Source organism: Physella acuta, unplaced genomic scaffold (genome assembly GCF_028476545.2).
Source record: "Physella acuta isolate Inbredline_101_S28 unplaced genomic scaffold, ASM2847654v3 ptg000813l, whole genome shotgun sequence".
In the NCBI taxonomy this organism is placed as follows: Eukaryota; Metazoa; Mollusca; class Gastropoda; family Physidae; genus Physella; species Physella acuta.
In genome coordinates this window covers 234,498-248,972 of record NW_026732331.1, presented here as the reverse complement: position 1 = coordinate 248,972, position 14,475 = coordinate 234,498, and the positions used below count along the sequence as shown (strand labels likewise).

Here is a 14,475-nt window from a genome sequence, read left to right as displayed (position 1 = left end):
GGTGAAATCTCGATCAATTACACTCGAGCATGCCTACGAGAATCCGCCCGGTTAGCTCAGTCGGTAGAGCATCATACTTTTAATCTGAGGGTCAAGGGTTCAAGTCCCTTATCGGGCGACTTTATGTTTTCCTTTTTAGCTTTCTTTACGAAGCAACAGCAATTGCCTCTGTTGAAGTTAGTTTGAGAATGTGTTCTCTCTACTGCAAAACAGTGACAGGCTTTTATTGCCAAGCTTTACTCAACTTTTTGTTCTCTCGTCGAACTGATTCTTCTGTCAATTACAGTGGAATGTGTCCTGGAGGTTTCATTACTCGGCGCGGACGAGACAGAAAGCATTGATGTTTTCAACGCTGCTCAAAGCCTGATACACTGAGACAAAACGGCTAGTCGCTTAGATTTTCATTAATGATTATTTAAATGCAGGTACTTATTGCATCCTTAAACTGAGCATAATGGCCGTACCCAGGAGTCAGTCGTGCGGTATTGTAAGTGTAGTAAAGGACTCTACACTAGAACGACACGCACTTAGTTTGTATTTGAATTTATATCATCGTTTATCGAATAACCATGTAGCATCAACATAACAATGACTCATTTCTCTTGAATTTTTCGAAGATGAGCAAAACACTGACGCCCTGCATTATCACCTCTGATTTGTTTTTAACAATGAAAAAAAATAACATGAGCGTCCCTGAGTGGGCTTGAACCACCAACCTTTCGGTTAACAGCCGAACGCGCTAACCGATTGCGCCACAGAGACCACTGAGCCTAAGTAGCCCTTCATTAGTGGTATATTGCCGTGTACGCCTACCTAATGCATAACTGTATCGTGTTGGTCTCTGCGTTTTAAGTACAGGTGTCGTCCAAGTCAAAGGCTAATGTTATTGACGGCGTATGATATTTAGTGTTATGGATCAAGATAGCGACAAGATTATACCTAACACTTTGAATCTCAATGTCCCTACAAACGGAACGAAACGCAGCTCTATAAGCTAGCGACGTTTGATCTAAAGGGAGGGCACTCGGTAAATGTGTTGTTATTACCAAAAAGGGGCCAAAAATAGTCACTTAGCGACGAGCTGCTCCGGTACCTTGTTGAATGTCGGAAACTCGCATCACGACATTGCATAAAATTCCTTTCTCAGTCACGTGTTCGTGAGTGAGACATAACAAAACACCACTCACACACATCGTCTATGGGCGAAATCTCGATCAATTACCCTCGAGCATGCCTACGAGAATCCGCCCGGTTAGCTCAGTCGGTAGAGCATCAGACTTTTAATCTGAGGGTCAAGGGTTCAAGTCCCTGATCGGGCGACTTTATGTTTTCCTTTTTAGCTTTCTTTACGAAGCAACAGCAATTGCCTCTGTTGAAGTTAGTTTGAGAATGTGTTCTCTCTACTGCAAAACAGTGACAGGCTTTTATTGCCAAGCTTTACTCAACTTTTTGTTCTCTCGTCGAACTGATTCTTCTGTCAATTACAGTGGAATGTGTCCTGGAGGTTTCATTACTCGGCGCGGACGAGACAGAAAGCATTGATGTTTTCAACGCTGCTCAAAGCCTGATACACTGAGACAAAACGGCTAGTCGCTTAGATTTTCATTAATGATTATTTAAATGCAGGTTCTTATTGCATCCTTAAACTGAGCATAATGGCCGTACCCAGGAGTCAGTCGTGCGGTATTGTAAGTGTAGTAAAGGACTCTACACTAGAACGACACGCACTTAGTTTGTATTTGAATTTATATCATCGTTTATCGAATAACCATGTAGCATCAACATAACAATGACTCATTTCTCTTGAATTTTTCGAAGATGAGCAAAACACTGACGCCCTGCATTATCACCTCTGATTTGTTTTTAACAATGAAAAAAAATGACATGAGCGTCCCTGGGTGGGCTTGAACCACCAACCTTTCGGTTAACAGCCGAACGCGCTAACCGATTGCGCCACAGAGACCACTGAGCCTAAGTAGCCCTTCATTAGTGGTATATTGCCGTGTACGCCTACCTAATGCATAACTGTATCGTGTTGGTCTCTGCGTTTTAAGTACAGGTGTCGTCCAAGTCAAAGGCTAATGTTATTGACGGCGTATGATATTTAGTGTTATGGATCAAGATAGCGACAAGATTATACCTAACACTTTGAATCTCAATGTCCCTACAAACGGAACGAAACGCAGCTCTATAAGCTAGCGACGTTTGATCTAAAGGGAGGGCACTCGGTAAATGTGTTGTTATTACCAAAAAGGGGCCAAAAATAGTCACTTAGCGACGAGCTGCTCCGGTACCTTGTTGAATGTCGGAAACTCGCATCACGACATTGCATAAAATTCCTTTCTCAGTCACGTGTTCGTGAGTGAGACATAACAAAACACCACTCACACACATCGTCTATGGGTGAAATCTCGATCAATTACACTCGAGCATGCCTAGGAGAATCCGCCCGGTTAGCTCAGTCGGTAGAGCATCAGACTTTTAGTCTGAGGGTCAAGGGTTCAAGTCCCTTATCGGGCGACTTTATGTTTTCCTTTTTAGCTTTCTTTACGAAGCAACAGCAATTGCCTCTGTTGAAGTTAGTTTGAGAATGTGTTCTCTCTACTGCAAAACAGTGACAGGCTTTTATTGCCAAGCTTTACTCAACTTTTTGTTCTCTCGTCGAACTGATTCTTCTGTCAATTACAGTGGAATGTGTCCTGGAGGTTTCATTACTCGGCGCGGACGAGACAGAAAGCATTGATGTTTTCAACGCTGCTCAAAGCCTGATACACTGAGACAAAACGGCTAGTCGCTTAGATTTTCATTAATGATTATTTAAATGCAGGTTCTTATTGCATCCTTAAACTGAGCATAATGGCCGTACCCAGGAGTCAGTCGTGCGGTATTGTAAGTGTAGTAAAGGACTCTACACTAGAACGACACGCACTTAGTTTGTATTTGAATTTATATCATCGTTTATCGAATAACCATGTAGCATCAACATAACAATGACTCATTTCTCTTGAATTTTTCGAAGATGAGCAAAACACTGACGCCCTGCATTATCACCTCTGATTTGTTTTTAACAATGAAAAAAAATAACATGAGCGTCCCTGGGTGGGCTTGAACCACCAACCTTTCGGTTAACAGCCGAACGCGCTAACCGATTGCGCCACAGAGACCACTGAGCCTAAGTAGCCCTTCATTAGTGGTATATTGCCGTGTACGCCTACCTAATGCATAACTGTATCGTGTTGGTCTCTGCGTTTTAAGTACAGGTGTCGTCCAAGTCAAAGGCTAATGTTATTGACGGCGTATGATATTTAGTGTTATGGATCAAGATAGCGACAAGATTATACCTAACACTTTGAATCTCAATGTCCCTACAAACGGAACGAAACGCAGCTCTATAAGCTAGCGACGTTTGATCTAAAGGGAGGGCACTCGGTAAATGTGTTGTTATTACCAAAAAGGGGCCAAAAATAGTCACTTAGCGACGAGCTGCTCCGGTACCTTGTTGAATGTCGGAAACTCGCATCACGACATTGCATAAAATTCCTTTCTCAGTCACGTGTTCGTGAGTGAGACATAACAAAACACCACTCACACACATCGTCTATGGGCGAAATCTCGATCAATTACCCTCGAGCATGCCAACGAGAATCCGCCCGGTTAGCTCAGTCGGTAGAGCATCAGACTTTTAATCTGAGGGTCAAGGGTTCAAGTCCCTTATCGGGCGACTTTATGTTTTCCTTTTTAGCTTTCTTTACGAAGCAACAGCAATTGCCTCTGTTGAAGTTAGTTTGAGAATGTGTTCTCTCTACTGCAAAACAGTGACAGGCTTTTATTGCCAAGCTTTACTCAACTTTTTGTTCACTCGTCGAACTGATTCTTCTGTCAATTACAGTGGAATGTGTCCTGGAGGTTTCATTACTCGGCGCGGACGAGACAGAAAGCATTGATGTTTTCAACGCTGCTCAAAGCCTGATACACTGAGACAAAACGGCTAGTCGCTTAGATTTTCATTAATGATTATTTAAATGCAGGTTCTTATTGCATCCTTAAACTGAGCATAATGGCCGTACCCAGGAGTCAGTCGTGCGGTATTGTAAGTGTAGTAAAGGACTCTACACTAGAACGACACGCACTTAGTTTGTATTTGAATTTATATCATCGTTTATCGAATAACCATGTAGCATCAACATAACAATGACTCATTTCTCTTGAATTTTTCGAAGATGAGCAAAACACTGACGCCCTGCATTATCACCTCTGATTTGTTTTTAACAATGAAAAAAAATAACATGAGCGTCCCTGGGTGGGCTTGAACCACCAACCTTTCGGTTAACAGCCGAACGCGCTAACCGATTGCGCCACAGAGACCACTGAGCCTAAGTAGCCCTTCATTAGTGGTATATTGCCGTGTACGCCTACCTAATGCATAACTGTATCGTGTTGGTCTCTGCGTTTTAAGTACAGGTGTCGTCCAAGTCAAAGGCTAATGTTATTGACGACGTATGATATTTAGTGTTATGGATCAAGATAGCGACAAGATTATACCTAACACTTTGAATCTCAATGTCCCTACAAACGGAACGAAACGCAGCTCTATAAGCTAGCGACGTTTGATCTAAAGGGAGGGCACTCGGTAAATGTGTTGTTATTACCAAAAAGGGGCCAAAAATAGTCACTTAGCGACGAGCTGCTCCGGTACCTTGTTGAATGTCGGAAACTCGCATCACGACATTGCATAAAATTCCTTTCTCAGTCACGTGTTCGTGAGTGAGACATAACAAAACACCACTCACACATATCGTCTATGGGTGAAATCTCGATCAATTACACTCGAGCATGCCTACGAGAATCCGCCCGGTTAGCTCAGTCGGTAGAGCATCAGACTTTTAATCTGAGGGTCAAGGGTTCAAGTCCCTTATCGGGCGACTTTATGTTTTCCTTTTTAGCTTTCTTTACGAAGCAACAGCAATTGCCTCTGTTGAAGTTAGTTTGAGAATGTGTTCTCTCTACTGCAAAACAGTGACAGGCTTTTATTGCCAAGCTTTACTCAACTTTTTGTTCTCTCGTCGAACTGATTCTTCTGTCAATTACAGTGGAATGTGTCCTGGAGGTTTCATTACTCGGCGCGGACGAGACAGAAAGCATTGATGTTTTCAACGCTGCTCAAAGCCTGATACACTGAGACAAAACGGCTAGTCGCTTAGATTTTCATTAATGATTATTTAAATGCAGGTTCTTATTGCATCCTTAAACTGAGCATAATGGCCGTACCCAGGAGTCAGTCGTGCGGTATTGTAAGTGTACTAAAGGACTCTACACTAGAACGACACGCACTTAGTTTGTATTTGAATTTATATCATCGTTTATCGAATAACCATGTAGCATCAACATAACAATGACTCATTTCTCTTGAATTTTTCGAAGATGAGCAAAACACTGACGCCCTGCATTATCACCTCTGATTTGTTTTTAACAATGAAAAAAAATAACATGAGCGTCCCTGGGTGGGCTTGAACCACCAACCTTTCGGTTAACAGCCGAACGCGCTAACCGATTGCGCCACAGAGACCACTGAGCCTAAGTAGCCCTTCATTAGTGGTATATTGCCGTGTACGCCTACCTAATGCATAACTGTATCGTGTTGGTCTCTGCGTTTTAAGTACAGGTACCGTCCAAGTCAAAGGCTAATGTTATTGACGGCGTATGATATTTAGTGTTATGGATCAAGATAGCGACAAGATTATACCTAACACTTTGAATCTCAATGTCCCTACAAACGGAACGAAACGCAGCTCTATAAGCTAGCGACGTTTGATCTAAAGGGAGGGCACTCGGTAAATGTGTTGTTATTACCAAAAAGGGGCCAAAAATAGTCACTTAGCGACGAGCTGCTCCGGTACCTTGTTGAATGTCGGAAACTCGCATCACGACATTGCATAAAATTCCTTTCTCAGTCACGTGTTCGTGAGTGAGACATAACAAAACACCACTCACACATATCGTCTATGGGTGAAATCTCGATCAATTACACTCGAGCATGCCTACGAGAATCCGCCCGGTTAGCTCAGTCGGTAGAGCATCAGACTTTTAATCTGAGGGTCAAGGGTTCAAGTCCCTTATCGGGCGACTTTATGTTTTCCTTTTTAGCTTTCTTTACGAAGCAACAGCAATTGCCTCTGTTGAAGTTAGTTTGAGAATGTGTTCTCTCTACTGCAAAACAGTGACAGGCTTTTATTGCCAAGCTTTACTCAACTTTTTGTTCTCTCGTCGAACTGATTCTTCTGTCAATTACAGTGGAATGTGTCCTGGAGGTTTTATTACTCGGCGCGGACGAGACAGAAAGCATTGATGTTTTCAACGCTGCTCAAAGCCTGATACACTGAGACAAAACGGCTAGTCGCTTAGATTTTCATTAATGATTATTTAAATGCAGGTTCTTATTGCATCCTTAAACTGAGCATAATGGCCGTACCCAGGAGTCAGTCGTGCGGTATTGTAAGTGTAGTAAAGGACTCTACACTAGAACGACACGCACTTAGTTTGTATTTGAATTTATATCATCGTTTATCGAATAACCATGTAGCATCAACATAACAATGACTCATTTCTCTTGAATTTTTCGAAGATGAGCAAAACACTGACGCCCTGCATTATCACCTCTGATTTGTTTTTAACAATGAAAAAAAATAACATGAGCGTCCCTGGGTGGGCTTGAACCACCAACCTTTCGGTTAACAGCCGAACGCGCTAACCGATTGCGCCACAGAGACCACTGAGCCTAAGTAGCCCTTCATTAGTGGTATATTGCCGTGTACGCCTACCTAATGCATAACTGTATCGTGTTGGTCTCTGCGTTTTAAGTACAGGTGTCGTCCAAGTCAAAGGCTAATGTTATTGACGGCGTATGATATTTAGTGTTATGGATCAAGATAGCGACAAGATTATACCTAACACTTTGAATCTCAATGTCCCTACAAACGGAACGAAACGCAGCTCTATCAGCTAGCGACGTTTGATCTAATGGGAGGGCACTCGGTAAATGTGTTGTTATTACCAAAAAGGGGCCAAAAATAGTCACTTAGCGACGAGCTGCTCCGGTACCTTGTTGAATGTCGGAAACTCGCATCACGACATTGCATAAAATTCCTTTCTCAGTCACGTGTTCGTGAGTGAGACATAACAAAACACCACTCACACACATCGTCTATGGGCGAAATCTCGATCAATTACCCTCGAGCATGCCTACGAGAATCCGCCCGGTTAGCTCAGTCGGTAGAGCATCAGACTTTTAATCTGAGGGTCAAGGGTTCAAGTCCCTTATCGGGCGACTTTATGTTTTCCTTTTTAGCTTTCTTTACGAAGCAACAACAATAATTATTGCCTCTGTTGAAGTTAGTTTAAGAATGTGTTCTCTCTACCGCAAAACAGTGACAGGCTTTCATTGCCAAGCTTTACTCAACTTTTTGTTCTCTCGTCGAACTGATTCTTCTGTCAATTACAGTGGAATGTGTCCTGGAGGTTTCATTACTCGGCGCGGACGAGACAGAAAGCATTGATGTTTTCAACGCTGCTCAAAGCCTGATACACTGAGACAAAACGGCTAGTCGCTTAGATTTTCATTAATAATTATTTAAATGCAGGTTCTTATTGCATCCTTAAACTGAGCATAATGGCCGTACCCAGGAGTCAGTCGTGCGGTATTGTAAGTGTAGTAAAGGACTCTACACTAGAACGACACGCACTTAGTTTGTATTTGAATTTATATCATCGTTTATCGAATAACCATGTAGCATCAACATAACAATGGCTCATTTCTCTTGAATTTTTCGAAGATGAGCAAAACACTGACGCCCTGCATTATCACCTCTGATTTGTTTTTAACAATGAAAAAAAATAACATGAGCGTCCCTGGGTGGGCTTGAACCACCAACCTTTCGGTTAACAGCCGAACGCGCTAACCGATTGCGCCACAGAGACCACTGAGCCTAAGTAGCCCTTCATTAGTGGTATATTGCCGTGTACGCCTACCTAATGCATAACTGTATCGTGTTGGTCTCTGCGTTTTAAGTACAGGTGTCGTCCAAGTCAAAGGCTAATGTTATTAACGGCGTATGATATTTAGTGTTATGGATCAAGATAGCGACAAGATTATACCTAACACTTTGAATCTCAATGTCCCTACAAACGGAACGAATCGCAGCTCTATAAGCTAGCGACGTTTGATCTAATGGGAGGGCACTCGGTAAATGTGTTGTTATTACCAAAAAGGGGCCAAAAATAGTCACTTAGCGACGAGCTGCTCCGGTACCTTGTTGAATGTCGGAAACTCGCATCACGACATTGCATAAAATTCCTTTCTCAGTCACGTGTTCGTGAGTGAGACATAACAAAACACCACTCACACACATCGTCTATGGGCGAAATCTCGATCAATTACCCTCGAGCATGCCTACGAGAATCCGCCCGGTTAGCTCAGTCGGTAGAGCATCAGACTTTTAATCTGAGGGTCAAGGGTTCAAGTCCCTTATCGGGCGACTTTATGTTTTCCTTTTTAGCTTTCTTTACGAAGCAACAGCAATTGCCTCTGTTGAAGTTAGTTTGAGAATGTGTTCTCTCTACTGCAAAACAGTGACAGGCTTTTATTGCAAAGCTTTACTCAACTTTTTGTTCTCTCGTCGAACTGATTCTTCTGTCAATTACAGTGGAATGTGTCCTGGAGGTTTCATTACTCGGCGCGGACGAGACAGAAAGCATTGACGTTTTCAACGCTGCTCAAAGCCTGATACACTGAGACAAAACGGCTAGTCGCTTAGATTTTCATTAATGATTATTTAAATGCAGGTTCTTATTGCATCCTTAAACTGAGCATAATGGCCGCATCCAGGAGTCAGTCGTGCGGTATTGTAAGTGTAGTAAAGGACTCTACACTAGAACGACACGCTCTTAGTTTGTATTTGAATTTATATCATCGTTTATCGAATAACCATGTAGCATCAACATAACAATGACTCATTTCTCTTGAATTTTTCGAAGATGAGCAAAACACTGACGCCCTGCATTATCACCTCTGATTTGTTTTTAACAATGAAAAAAAATAACATGAGCGTCCATGGGTGGGCTTGAACCACCAACCTTTCGGTTAACAGCCGAACGCGATAACCGATTGCGCCACAGAGACCACTGAGCCTAAGTAGCCCTTCATTAGTGGTATATTGCCGTGTACGCCTTCCTAATGCATAACTGTATCGTTTTGGTCTCTGCGTTTTAAGCACAGGTGTCGTCCAAGTCAAAGGCTAATGTTATTGACGGCGTATGATATTTAGTGTTATGGATCAAGATAGCGACAAGATTATACCTAACACTTTGAATCTCAATGTCCCTACAAACGGAAAGAAACGCAGCTCTATAAGCTAGCGACGTTTGATCTAAAGAGAGGGCACTCGGTAAATGTGTTGTTATTACAAAAAAGGGGCCAAAAATAGTCACTTAGCGACGAGCTGCTCCGGCACCTTGTTGAATGTCGGAAACTCGCATCACGACATTGCATAAAATTCCTTTCTCAGTCACGTGTTCGTGAGTGAGACATAACAAAACACCACGCACACACATCGTCTATGGGCGAAATCTCGATCAATAACCCTCGAGCATGCCTACGAGAATCCGCCCGGTTAGCTCAGTCGGTAGAGCATCAGACTTTTAATCTGAGGGTCAAGGGTTCAAGTCCCTTATCGGGCGACTTTATGTTTTCCTTTTTAGCTTTCTTTACGAAGCAACAGCAATTGCCTCTGTTGAAGTTAGTTTAAGAATGTGTTCTCTCTACTGCAAAACAGTGACAGGCTTTCATTGCCAAGCTTTACTCAACTTTTTGTTCTCTCGTCGAACTGATTCTTCTGTCAATTACAGTGGAATGTGTCCTGGAGGTTTTATTACTCGGCGCGGACGAGACAGAAAGCATTGATGTTTTCAACGCTGCTCAAAGCCTGATACACTGAGACAAAACGGCTAGTCGCTTAGATTTTCATTAATGATTATTTAAATGCAGGTTCTTATTGCATCCTTAAACTGAGCATAATGGCCGTACCCGGGAGTCAGTCGTGCGGTATTGTAAGTGTAGTAAAGGACTCTACACTAGAACGACACGCTCTTAGTTTGTATATGAGCTGCTCCAGCACTTTGTTGAATGTCGGCAACTCACTTCAAGACATTGCATTAAATTAACACCAGAAAGTCCATTTCTTGCTTACTAGTCTAACAACCATTGTAAAATCAATATAATAAACTTTTTTTTTCAGTTAGGACAAATAGGAATATGATACAAAAAAGAACTTACTTTGAACTATTTGGAATTGTTAAGGATCAGCTGTTTTTCATTTTTACTTAAAAGTAAGTTTTTTTAAAAATTAAACATTTTTAAAGTTTCTTGAATATCTATAAAAAAATAATAAAGATGTAACTGATGTATATGCAAGAAAAAATTTTAATAACTGCCTTCAGACAATAAAAACAAAGAGAGAATTATAGCATATAGTATATACAAGAAATGTTTATTTGCTTCATTCCAAAATAAATACAAATAATTCACGTTTTTCATTGCTGGACTATACAACAAGTACAGCAGCAATATATACACCAACATTTTTAGCAGTCAATTATACACTTTTTATTAGGTACAAATAATGATCTATAATACAACCTATAAAACTTGACTGAGACATTCAAACAATGAAATATTTCATCACCTGCACTACAAACATTCTCAGGTAAAACGATTTCATCATTGCCTAAGGCAGTGGTTACCATCATCACTGTTTATGCATCCAATATACATCAATCATGATTTTTCAGTGTATCAACTATTTCAATCATCGTCCACTTTAATGTTAAGAATGGAGAGCTTTGACTTGCTGATTCTCTTCCCTGGTTTCTCTGCTATCTTTTTCTTCTTGGTCTCTCTCTTCTTCAGGTTGTGTCGGATCTTCTTCCTGGCAGCAATCTCTGGGTTTGTCACAGCCTGTTGGAATAGTGACATAGGGTTGACATGACATGACAGTAGTGGCACATGGATGACATGACAGTAGTGGCACTTGGTTAACATGACAGTAGTGGCATTTGGTTGACTTAACAGTAGTGGTACATGGATGACATGTGACATGTCAGTAATGGCATAGAGACATAGGGTTGACATGACATGACAGTAGTGGTTTATGGTTGACATGACAGTAGAGCCACATGGATGAAATGTGACATGGCAGTATTGGCATGTGGTTGGGATGAGATGACAGTGGCACATGGTAGACAAATAACATAACAGTAGTGCAACATGCTTGACATGAAACATTAATGGTACTTTATCAATTAAGAGAGTTATGAGTTAACAATAGTGGCATGTGACAGAAATATCTATTAAACAAACGGAATTTAATTAACCTTAAGGTAGTTTTTAAAATGTGTGCTTTTAAAAATTATGAGAGAATTAAATATTTTGCAATATTTTTATCAAAGCCAGTCAAGAAAACTTGAAAAGAAAAGGACATGGTGGTCTGGAAAGTTTCCAACCTAAGAACGAAACATTGATTTTCTTCAACTAAATTTTTATTTCTCTACATAAACTGAGGTCAGAAACTTTTCAGACAACCCTGGCTAATGTTTTCAGAATAAAGAAGATAGAATTAATCAGAGATAAAAATTTACCTCGGCAGCTATTTTCCTCTTTCTGTCATCTTTTTTCTCTAGCCTATACTTGAGACAGCTGGCAAACACTTTGGTAAAGGTCTCAACATCCACTTGTTTTTTCAATATATCTACAACCTCTTGAGCCAGATTTTTTAGTTCAACATCTGCCAAAAAACAAGTCATCACATTTTTATCACCCTAAAACAATTTTGTTAAAATCGTGTTTTGATACAGAATTTAAAACTACCATTGGTTTCTCCAAATAACTGTAGAAATTGATCTAAAATTACCTTTGGAGTGTTCACTTAATCCTATCTGTACAACTGCAGAACTTAATCGATAATTACCTTTTGAGTGTTCACTTAATTCTCTCTGTAGAACTGGCAAAACAATGGGCAACACAGCAGTGACATTTTCAGGCTTGAGAGTGATGCCTACAGCTGCCACCCACTTGAAAGTATGGTTCCTCTGTACAAAATAAATTGTTTTAAAAGTATGGTTCCTCTGTACAAAATAAATGGTGTTTAAAAGTATGGTTCCTCTGTACAAAATAAATTGTGCTTTAAAAGTATGGTTCCTCTATACAAAATAAATTGTGCTTTAAAAGTATGGTTCCTCTGTACAAAATATATTGTGTTTTAAAAGTATGGTTCCTCTGTACAAAATAAATTGTGTTTTAAAAGTATGGTTCCTCTGTACAAAATAAATTGTTTTTTTAAAGTATGGTTCCTCTGTACAAAATAAATTGTTTTTTTTAAAGAATGGTTCCTCTGTACAAAATAAATTGTGTTTTAAAAGTATGGTTCCTCTGTACAAAATAAATTGTGTTTTAAAAGTATGGTTCCTCTGTACAAAATAAATTGTTTTTTTAAAGTATGGTTCCTCTGTACAAAATAAATTGTTTTTTTTAAAGAATAGTTCCTCTGTACAAAATAAATTGTGTTTTAAAAGTATGGTTCCTCTGTACAAAATAAATTGTGTTTTAAAAGTATGGTTCCTCTGTACAAAATAAATTGTTTTTTTAAAGTATGGTTCCTCTGTACAAAATAAATTGTTTTTTTAAAGTATGGTTCCTCTGTACAAAATAAATTGTTTTTTTTAAAGAATGGTTCCTCTGTACAAAATAAATTGTGCTTTTTATAAACAAAATAGTATTCCTTAAATATTTCAAGAAAATATTTAAAATTTAATCAAGATGGATAGGAATAACACTATTAAAACTATTTAAGGAATAAATCTCTAGATCCTAGAAATATTTTTTTTTTATTACTAACACATCTTTATGGTACTGTAAAAAAAGCATCTAATATTACGACAGTAAAGGATATCACTGTTCTTAACCCTTTGAGCCCTGGCCTCCTTGGCCTAATTTCTCCCATTTCCTGAGCTCCCAGACCCAAACTGATTTTCACTTATATCTGCTTCTAACTTTGCCTATAACTTTTGAAACGTTTGAGATAATCAAGCCAAATTTGGTATCCAGGCTCAGTATCAAACAACAATTCAGCAAGATTCTGAAATTCTTTTTTTTTCTCAATGTATGAACATAACAATGTATATAAAACGAACACACAGATTTTCTTTCAGGCATCTCTTTGGGGGGGGGGGGGGGGGCATAATACTTAACATAATGACAAAACTAGAGTAACTTATCTATTTATTGTTATTATAATAATAATTATAACAGAATAATAAAATAATATAAAATAACCGATTTTTTTTGTTGACAATGTATTTCACTTATAACTTTCTTAAAATCTATTTTTAGAATCATAATCCCACACTAAAAAGACATATGCGCTGTTTTATTCAGTATGCCACTAATTATATTTGATAAGACAGTATACCAGTCGCTTGGACTATGACGCTAGCTCATCGGGCCAGAAAACCGGCTTTTCGGACATATATGCCTAATGTTGAAGCCAGTTTACCGGCCTGTCGGGCTCAAAGGGTTAAAAGGTCCTACTTGTGTATTTGTGAAACATTTAACCTAAACTACAAAACATGACACAAACCTTTGTGGTGATTTTGACATGGTTGATAACTTCCATGTTAGCTTCCCTCATGATTTTCTTAGCAAGCCACACTATTTCATCTGGTCGGTTTAAAGCTTCCATTACTCGTGCCAAATACAACAAATTTTTTATGGCCTGTCAAAATATAAATATTATACTGATACATTTTTTAATAAAGTGCTTTATCATTTTGTCACTAGTGCTAAAGTACTTAGTCAATGATACTGAAGTATTTTGTCATTGATACTTAATTATTACTTTATGACTGTACTAAAGTACTTTTTCATTAGTGCTTAAGTGCTTTGTCACTGGTGCTCAAGTGCTATGTCACTGGTGCATAAGTGCTATGTCACTGGTGCTCAAGTACTTTATCACTGGTGCTCAAGTACTATGTCACTGATGCTTAAGTGCTTTGACACTAGTGCTAAAGTGCAGTGTCACTGGTGCTTCTTTTCAAATTAAAATGCAAACGGTGGTATATAGGGCAAACAGAGTTCATCTGTTTCTTTGACCTTGGTGTATGAAGGGATTGTGTGGTCAGCACTATATAGAGCCACATTTACTTTACCAGTTGAGTCATTTACCCATCAGAACAGGCTGGACTTGAGAAAGTTCTAGGGACTTTCAGGTTAGCCAATGCCCTGTTGTGCTCCACTCAATGAAGCCATCTCAAATTAAATGAAGGTATTAAATAAGACTCACTTGAGTAGCTATGTTTTCATCCAGTTTTGGGGTTTTTAGTTGGTTACACAAAGCTACTGAAAATTTCCGGACCTACAAAATGAAATAA

The 14,475-nt window shown here is 39.6% G+C and overlaps 1 protein-coding gene and 17 non-coding genes across 18 annotated transcripts in view; 9 read left to right on the top strand and 9 right to left on the bottom strand.

Moving 5' to 3' along the window:
* The first annotated feature begins 45 nt into the window (after positions 1 to 45).
* Positions 46 to 118, top strand: Trnak-uuu (transfer RNA lysine (anticodon UUU)). The gene has a single exon. It is a non-coding gene; the product is annotated as a tRNA-Lys (tRNA).
* Positions 119 to 688: 570 nt separating this feature from the next.
* Trnan-guu (transfer RNA asparagine (anticodon GUU)) lies at positions 689 to 762 on the bottom strand. The gene has a single exon. It is a non-coding gene; the product is annotated as a tRNA-Asn (tRNA).
* A 484-nt stretch (positions 763 to 1,246) lies between these two features.
* Trnak-uuu (transfer RNA lysine (anticodon UUU)) lies at positions 1,247 to 1,319 on the top strand. Its single transcript has one exon. It is a non-coding gene; the product is annotated as a tRNA-Lys (tRNA).
* Positions 1,320 to 1,889: 570 nt separating this feature from the next.
* Positions 1,890 to 1,963, bottom strand: Trnan-guu (transfer RNA asparagine (anticodon GUU)). Its single transcript has one exon. It is a non-coding gene; the product is annotated as a tRNA-Asn (tRNA).
* A 484-nt stretch (positions 1,964 to 2,447) lies between these two features.
* Positions 2,448 to 2,520, top strand: Trnak-uuu (transfer RNA lysine (anticodon UUU)). Its single transcript has one exon. It is a non-coding gene; the product is annotated as a tRNA-Lys (tRNA).
* A 570-nt stretch (positions 2,521 to 3,090) lies between these two features.
* Positions 3,091 to 3,164, bottom strand: Trnan-guu (transfer RNA asparagine (anticodon GUU)). The gene has a single exon. It is a non-coding gene; the product is annotated as a tRNA-Asn (tRNA).
* A 484-nt stretch (positions 3,165 to 3,648) lies between these two features.
* On the top strand, positions 3,649 to 3,721 carry Trnak-uuu (transfer RNA lysine (anticodon UUU)). Its single transcript has one exon. It is a non-coding gene; the product is annotated as a tRNA-Lys (tRNA).
* Positions 3,722 to 4,291: 570 nt separating this feature from the next.
* Trnan-guu (transfer RNA asparagine (anticodon GUU)) lies at positions 4,292 to 4,365 on the bottom strand. Its single transcript has one exon. It is a non-coding gene; the product is annotated as a tRNA-Asn (tRNA).
* Positions 4,366 to 4,849: 484 nt separating this feature from the next.
* Trnak-uuu (transfer RNA lysine (anticodon UUU)) lies at positions 4,850 to 4,922 on the top strand. Its single transcript has one exon. It is a non-coding gene; the product is annotated as a tRNA-Lys (tRNA).
* A 570-nt stretch (positions 4,923 to 5,492) lies between these two features.
* Trnan-guu (transfer RNA asparagine (anticodon GUU)) lies at positions 5,493 to 5,566 on the bottom strand. Its single transcript has one exon. It is a non-coding gene; the product is annotated as a tRNA-Asn (tRNA).
* A 484-nt stretch (positions 5,567 to 6,050) lies between these two features.
* Trnak-uuu (transfer RNA lysine (anticodon UUU)) lies at positions 6,051 to 6,123 on the top strand. Its single transcript has one exon. It is a non-coding gene; the product is annotated as a tRNA-Lys (tRNA).
* Positions 6,124 to 6,693: 570 nt separating this feature from the next.
* On the bottom strand, positions 6,694 to 6,767 carry Trnan-guu (transfer RNA asparagine (anticodon GUU)). Its single transcript has one exon. It is a non-coding gene; the product is annotated as a tRNA-Asn (tRNA).
* Positions 6,768 to 7,251: 484 nt separating this feature from the next.
* Positions 7,252 to 7,324, top strand: Trnak-uuu (transfer RNA lysine (anticodon UUU)). Its single transcript has one exon. It is a non-coding gene; the product is annotated as a tRNA-Lys (tRNA).
* A 576-nt stretch (positions 7,325 to 7,900) lies between these two features.
* Trnan-guu (transfer RNA asparagine (anticodon GUU)) lies at positions 7,901 to 7,974 on the bottom strand. The gene has a single exon. It is a non-coding gene; the product is annotated as a tRNA-Asn (tRNA).
* Positions 7,975 to 8,458: 484 nt separating this feature from the next.
* Positions 8,459 to 8,531, top strand: Trnak-uuu (transfer RNA lysine (anticodon UUU)). Its single transcript has one exon. It is a non-coding gene; the product is annotated as a tRNA-Lys (tRNA).
* A 570-nt stretch (positions 8,532 to 9,101) lies between these two features.
* Trnan-guu (transfer RNA asparagine (anticodon GUU)) lies at positions 9,102 to 9,175 on the bottom strand. Its single transcript has one exon. It is a non-coding gene; the product is annotated as a tRNA-Asn (tRNA).
* Positions 9,176 to 9,659: 484 nt separating this feature from the next.
* On the top strand, positions 9,660 to 9,732 carry Trnak-uuu (transfer RNA lysine (anticodon UUU)). Its single transcript has one exon. It is a non-coding gene; the product is annotated as a tRNA-Lys (tRNA).
* Positions 9,733 to 10,528: 796 nt separating this feature from the next.
* Positions 10,529 to 14,475, bottom strand: part of LOC131951456 (small subunit processome component 20 homolog) — a 29,119-nt gene continuing 25,172 nt past the window's right edge. The window contains exons 57-61 of the mRNA XM_059313876.1: positions 14,388 to 14,459; positions 13,686 to 13,820; positions 12,018 to 12,138; positions 11,689 to 11,834; positions 10,529 to 11,008 (exon numbers count right to left, since the gene is read on the bottom strand). Of these exons, the coding sequence (XP_059169859.1) occupies positions 10,856 to 11,008; positions 11,689 to 11,834; positions 12,018 to 12,138; positions 13,686 to 13,820; positions 14,388 to 14,459 (627 nt within the window). The 3' untranslated portion in view covers positions 10,529 to 10,855. The remainder of the gene's footprint in view (positions 11,009 to 11,688; positions 11,835 to 12,017; positions 12,139 to 13,685; positions 13,821 to 14,387; positions 14,460 to 14,475) is intronic.